We start from the raw sequence: 7,297 nt of genomic DNA, 5'->3' as shown, positions 1-7,297 counted from the left end.
CATCCCAGCTGCCCTCTCTGTCATACATCTGACATCCCTTCTCATTCTTTAATAGAAAAGCAGAAGAAATATTCATGCATTAATAAATGCTAATATATCTCTGTCTCCTATTAGTCTCAGTAACTTTTTGTTCAATTCTCAGTGCTGTATAATGAAACTTAACTCTATAAGAAACCTCCAATGACAAAGAAAACCAAAAAAAGAATTGGGGGGCAGTTTCTTTCCAAGCAGACTGCACCTTTGGGTACCATGCTGTTCAAAGAACACTCAGGCACACCTCACGTGGAATACTGTGATCTAGTTTTGACTACTGGTGTGCAGCAGTTATTCTTAATTTATGTTCATTAGTTTCACTTACTAGATTCTGTAAACCAACACTATGGCCATCAACTGGATGAAACATGATTAACAGTTATGGAGTTCAACCAGAGGTCTCTTACACATAGAATAAAGTAGCAACACTTTTATGAGGAAAAAGAGAAAAGTTTGCAAAAACTCATGTCTACAGGTAACCTCCAAACTATCTTCCAGACTTGCTCAGTGAAACTTAAAGAGAACCCAAAGGAGATCTTATTGTTTAAACTCTTAACTGCTCAAACAACTTGCTAAAAATTATGGGGGTTACTATGACCTGAAACCTGTGTAGCTGTACCTTGTTGGGTATTTGACTCACACAACCTCCTTTAAGTCCCAAGTAAAAGAACAGTTAATTACGAAGTTAATTAGCAATTACTTCTAAACACTTAAGGAAGTGTAAAGAAAAAAGACATTTAAATTAAATTACTTCTAAACACTTAAGGAAGTGTCAAGAAAAAAGACATTAAAATTAAAAAAAATTCCTAAAGATCATGTTAAAATTGCTCTGCCTTGGAAAGAAAGTAATAAACCCTAAGAATCTAACATATAGCTGGAGATGCCATTGTAAAGAACTAGAAAATGTGAATGAAACATCCACAGAAATCATCAGAGCAGGTAATGTCTCACATTGATGTATGGGGAAGTTGTACTGTTCATCTGTAACTAGGAATGGTTTTGTGCATCACTATAAATAAATCAGGCTTTTAATAATAAATCATGTTAGGACTCCCCACTTCTACTTGGAGGTAAGAAATAAAGCACCTTTAAATATTAACAAGAAGTAAAGAAAGAAAAGAGAGAAAAGCAACTCGTGAAACAGTACTAAAGAGACATGCACTGGTGTTACTCTGCCAAATGAATGACATTACAGCAGTTATTTGCTTACTATTTGGCATCACCTTCTAAAATTGTCTAAATCTGGTACTGCAACAGAACACATTGTTAATTTGAAAGTCTTTTCATTACCTGTAGTTCTGGAATAACAGTTCCTCTTTCAGGACAGGACCCTCCAAATGCTGTCAAGGGTGAAGGCAGGACAATTGGATTTGGGCTGATAAAACTACTGATGTCACAAGATGGTGTGTCCGACTCTGTTCTTTGCATTACAACTTTGTCTACAATAATAAATCTATTCCAAGGCAACCAAAGTGTTCTTTTTTCAGATATGAAAGGAGATCTGTCAAAAACTAGAGTGACAGAGATTCCTCCAACAGCCACAAGATCAAAACTGGAAAAGAGAAAAGAAATTGTTTGCTTCTTTTTGTTTTATCATCATATTACCACATCTGTCAATGCATCACAAACAAAAACTCTATGTTCCTTATTACAGCCCTTAATTTACTATGTGTAATCCTTCAAGAGTACTTTCCTGGCATAACCTTGGTATCCATGAAGAAGCTCTACCTCTGTGTGCTTTCTCCTCGTACACATTAACAGCAAGGCACAGAACTTCACTGTTATTTGGCCTCCCCATCCTCTATTTATTGACTAGAATCAATAATAATAAATCATCTGTAAAAAAAGTGTAGACCCAGTTATTTTGGTTTATACTTAAAAAAATTCCTAGTCCATAAAAGGGATGCCACTCACAATGTTGTGCAGGAAGAGCATGTAGACTAAGAAGCATTAAAGCCTACTAGGCCTTAGCTCTATTAACATATCCCTTTTCCTTTTTCCAAAAGCAGCATGAGGAAAAGGTTGAGTACACAGAGCATGAGACATCTCTGTGCAGCATATGTAATTTTTGGGAAAGATGCTGATTAATTGCACTGAGAACTGAATCAGCTCTTGTACACAAGGCAGGTGATCCTCTGAGAGGTACTGTGAAGAATCTTTGGCATATCTGGGCTGCAAAACAGTGAGACAGAGAAGGCATTTCTGAAGTTTCTGACATCCATATTCAGGCAACACAAGGTAATATGTAAATAGCTACTTCACTCTCTGTATTATTGAATGCATCTATTACGGAGGCTTTTGATGGTAACAAACTATGATAAGAAGTCAGACTTAATTATGCATATCTCATCACATTTCCCAAATGACACCGATTACATTCACAGCAAAATACAGGTAGCATATTTTAATGCAACAACTTTATCCAGGCTAGCGTAAAGAGGAAATGATAATTACTAATTTTCAGTAGTGCGATTTGAAAGTCAATAAACTAAAGTAAAATAAATATGCATGCTCCTTACTTTTAGAAATTGGCAAAGCCAAACAGAAAAAATAATAATTGTGGAAACAGTGACAAATGACACCATTCTTTCCCAGAAGACAGCTTCTGATTTCTTGTAACTCACATTACAGCCAACAGAGTTGAAGTCTTAAACTGCCCTTAGCAGCTTAACTGAAGTTCAGGAGCAAATCATGACCCTATTGTAAATGGATGGCTAACCCTGCAGTGCCATATAGAGTATATAGCAGCTTCACCTCTCTTTGAGAACTAAACTTGGATTTACAAGGTTGGGGAAGAAGGAGAAGCCAGACTGCTCAGGGCTGGTTATGAAACTGCAATTTAACCATTTGTTTCTGGAAAGAGTCTGTCCTCACTTTTCCTTCTGCATCTCAAGTGATCAACTAAAGGTGTTAATTTCATTGGCACCTTAATGAAGTACTTGGAAGGTTCACACTTAACAACACAAAGAAAAGAGGGAAGACAGGGTATTTCCTGGAAAACCTGACTTGTGAAAATATTCAAATGTCAAGAAGGTACTGTTACAGCAGAACTGGCACCTTCCAACTCCAGGAGTTTGAATGTCAACATAATCTTATCACTGTTCAGGTTTTTGCTTCTTCTCTTTCTTCTCTGATCCCTTTACCACATAGAGAGCTACAATTAAACGTGCTCCCAGAGCAGAAGGCCAGATGCCATCCTCAATCCACACTATGAACAGTGATGTCTACGAAACTTTTGTACATGATTAGAAGTTGGTAGATGGCCTTAACTACACAAACCTAAACAGTGGAAGATCACACATGAAAGCCTGACCTTCCATCTTGTCGACTGATGGTGTACCCATACTCATTGTGGTGCAGAAAACTGACATTCACTCCAACCAAAGGTGTTCCATCTATTGCAACCACCTGGCCTCGGATGACACATGCCCGTCTGTAACAAAAAGAGTAGAAGGCAACATGTTACACACATAAGGAGGGTGAGAAGGGCATTGATTTCAGAAACTGGGCTGTTTCTGCCTCAGCTAGACAGAACTATTCTGATCTCATTGTGACTGTTGATTTTGAAAGAAAAGTCATACATGTCCAAAGGATTGATTTGAAAAAGCATTATCTCATGAAGATGACACAGACTCTCCCATGAACTGCTGGTGTATCAAGAATATATTTCCATTTCCAAACATATTTCAGGATACCATTTGTTCTGCCATTGAATGGCACTGCAAAGGTTTCACTGATAGCATGATTTAGTTTGCTGCAGCTCTAGGGAGTGATGGTTTGTGAAAGGGGAGAATGGAACCTCATTCTCTGCTGCTAGGAATAGGGCATTGCTGTCTATTAGAAAAAAGCTGAACTAATGTGATAAGGCAGCAGTGAGATGTGTGGTCTTCACCGAACTTCAGAAAGTTATATAGGTAAATTCACAGGGTGCCTAATCAAGTGTAACATACATTTTTCTCAATCCTCCATCACATGTTATGCCCTTTTAAATTCCCCCTGGGATGTGTTGGACTTGCACCCACTTTCCACTTTATCCTCCCATTCTGGTGAAGAGGTTGGAACATGGCAGCACAGCAAAATGCATCAAAGTCAATGGACAGAAAAGTGAACTCATTACTAAGTGGGTCTAATCGGGGGATAACAGGATCACAGAATCATAGAAAATGAGAGCTGAAAGGAAATACAAGACTTTATCTTGTCCATTCCTTTGCCTCAGGTTAGATCAACTGTACCTACATCAGTCTAGACAGATGCTTGTCTAACTCTATAACCTCACCAAATAACCCATTCCAGTGCCTCTGTATGAGTGCTTTACTCATGGCAAATACTTTCTGCTCTCCAATTTGAATCTCTACTGCTGCCCTTTATGACCTTGTTTTCACCCTAGCCACAGAAATAGCGAAGAGATTACACTTTTTCTTAGTTTTAGACTTTTACCTATCTGAATAATTAAATGTAAAGGAGGCAAGTCTCCTCAGGGATGAGAAACAAGATGTAAAATATCCTTAGGGTGCAGATTAGGAGCTAGTGGGATTTTCTAAGGGCTTACACAGCTACACTCCACTGGAACACTTTTGAGTATTTTGCCTTATGCCATCAGGTACATCACATCAGCATACCTCCACCTGCTGAAGAGACCCAGGTTTTGGAACCTCATGATACAATTGCATCTATTTCCTGGAACTATGGTTTTACATAATGAAATGAACAGGGTATGCAGAAGTCTTTTGGTAACATTAAGACACTTAGGGTTGAAACCAATAGAGTACTTATAAAGTGAACTGGAATTAATTACCTAATATAAACAACAAGCATAAATTTAGGTGTTGTTATGTTTCTCTCTCATTTTGAAAGTGTGGTAGACCTCAACAGACACATCCATTGCACAGCAAATATGAGATCTAAAGGAAAAGCTTAATAGCTCCTCAGACAAAAGTTATTTAGGAGTCTACATATTAATTAAAAAAATATCCTTTGAGAGATTAATTGACCATGATCCAATGAAATCATATACACAAACTGGAGACCATAAATTTCTGAAAATTCTGACTTGTTTCTTAAGATCCCATTCTCTAGAGCCATTTGAAAGGACACTGATTTATCACCATGATATCATCAAACCCAGCTGACTACGGCCTGAGAAAATGCAACTGGTAAAAATTAACCTCTTTGTGAGTACATCATTCACCACAGTTGCTAATATGAATTCCATGCTCCCAGGACATAGAAAGATGCTGATTTTCAGCAAAGATGTTGATAAATCCCAGAGGAATGGGAGAGGCTGCATTACTGCCAGTGTGCAAAACAGCTGTGATTTTTCATTTTCTGCATTAAATTGTGGGCAAAACCTGCTGCTCCACTGAAGACAATCAAGCTCCTGTGTGTCTCAACAGACTCACAAGACTCACTGAACAGAACAGCCAGGTTCAATTACTCTTTGATTTGTTAGAGCAGAAAATGTTGGTTTCTATTGTTTTCTCATATTTCTAACAGCAGCAGACCTTACCTTCCTTTTCTAATACCTTTATTAGTGCATTCCATATATATATACAATACACATTGGTGTGAGAGTGAGACCTCTAGGAGTAATCATTATTCAGTGCATTATTCTCGCACTCCTGTTTGTTCATTCTACACAGACGTGTCTTCTGACACTACTCCGTCCTCATATTTTATCAAGCACACAGATTTGTGCAATAACAGCTCATCAAAGTCTCCATTATTTCATCCATAGTCTTTCTTTCCTCTACTCATTCACTTTACTTCCCATTATTCATAAATAATATTAAGAGACTTATCTTTCAACTTGCTCATTTTTTATTCATCATATTTTACAAGCCACACATATTTACAGTATGTGATAAAGACATAAACCTCATTATTCTACATTTATCTGTACTGAATTGTCTTTGTAATCTCTTAGATTTTAAATGTCCTAAGCCTGCCTCTGTGTTTCTACATTTGTCCTTATTATTTAATACCTTTTTATTACCTACTCTCAGTTGAAGAGTCTTCTACTCTCTGGCCTCTTGAATTACCAGCACTTACTAAATCTCTGACTAAGCATTTGATCAGAATTAGCTTTAATGTTGGCATTTACTGCAGGTATGAAAACATTTTTCAGTTACTTTACGACCAACACTGATCTCAAGAGCTTGGGAGGTAACAAACAGCCCCTGGTTTGCAGCAAGTTCTCCCCCCTTTCCCTATGGCCTGGCAGCTCACAGAGCAGACCCTCATGCCTGCAGGCATGCTGGCACACAGGTTCCCTGCAGCTCTGCTGCTTGCAGAAGACTTGACTTAATTTCTTTTCTTACCAGAGCTTTTAGAGCATTTTCCCTGCAGTGATGTCCCTTCATAGTCAATTGCCACTTCACGCTTCCTTGCTTCAACATTCACCCTCTTCCCAGATGAGCTGGGGGCCTTGCTACCTACCACTCACTGCTTTTCTTAATTTAAGCAGAGAAACCTCTGAAGATCATGATGTCTCCTCAATGCACTGTAGGTCCCTCTATTATCTGCCTCTAAGATTTATTCCACACTCTTGTGACTGCCCTGCTTTGCTTTCTCACGGGGGATAACTTGTACTATCTGTCCAACAGTCACCTCTTTGCAGTGATTGCGTAATCTCGGACCTAAGGCTCTCCAAGCTGTTTTAACTTGAAAGTAAGTGCAAAATGTCTTTTCTAATTTGGCAGAGCTGGGCAGGAACATGCCCCTGATAAGCTGCCTTAGTGTTTTCAAATGCATTAAAAATGTTCCCAGTCCCCTGGAAAGCTGTACTAAATCTGCAACTCCAGAGGGAGCAGTTGGCTTTTTGAGAGAAAATGGAGATTCCCACGGGTTGCAGGTGGCGTAAAAGAAGTTGCATTTCACTGTCAATGCTTCATGGGTCATTCCACGAGCAACTGAGGATCTCAGCTCTGCAAGTTTCAGGTCTCTGCTGTCACGCAGTTTGTTTGACATCTCTAATTAAAAATATAAATAGAAGCTTAAATTCTGGATGCATCCTTTCACTGCTTGTAAAGCATTTTATTATTCCACCACCATTCTTCTGTGCTTTGCTGCTACTTATCTGCTATTTTTTTGCCTTTGTTTTGTGTGTTAAGTTTCCAATATTCTCTGAGCACCTCAGGCTGAGACATTAGGCTCAGATGAGGAACTCTCTCAGGCAACTTGTGAATTTGCAAGTGTCACATTACCAGGAGATGTCATTTACTGTATTACATTTCTGATTAAAATCTTCAATCAGAAAAATTAAGCT

General features: G+C 38.5%; 1 protein-coding gene across 1 annotated transcript in view; it reads right to left on the bottom strand.

The window, feature by feature from the left end:
- Positions 1–7,297, bottom strand: part of TENM1 (teneurin transmembrane protein 1) — a gene marked incomplete at its 5' end in the record, with an annotated part of 98,473 nt that overhangs the window by 72,318 nt on the left and 18,858 nt on the right. Inside the window, 2 exons of the mRNA XM_009080228.1 lie at positions 1,324–1,585; positions 3,347–3,466. Of these exons, the coding sequence (XP_009078476.1) occupies positions 1,324–1,585; positions 3,347–3,466 (382 nt within the window). The remainder of the gene's footprint in view (positions 1–1,323; positions 1,586–3,346; positions 3,467–7,297) is intronic.

This window comes from Acanthisitta chloris, unplaced genomic scaffold (genome assembly GCF_000695815.1).
Source record: "Acanthisitta chloris isolate BGI_N310 unplaced genomic scaffold, ASM69581v1 scaffold13758, whole genome shotgun sequence".
NCBI classification, from domain to species: Eukaryota; Metazoa; Chordata; class Aves; order Passeriformes; family Acanthisittidae; genus Acanthisitta; species Acanthisitta chloris.
Note: the sequence above shows the minus strand (reverse complement) of the source record. Positions and strands in the feature narration are given on the sequence as shown.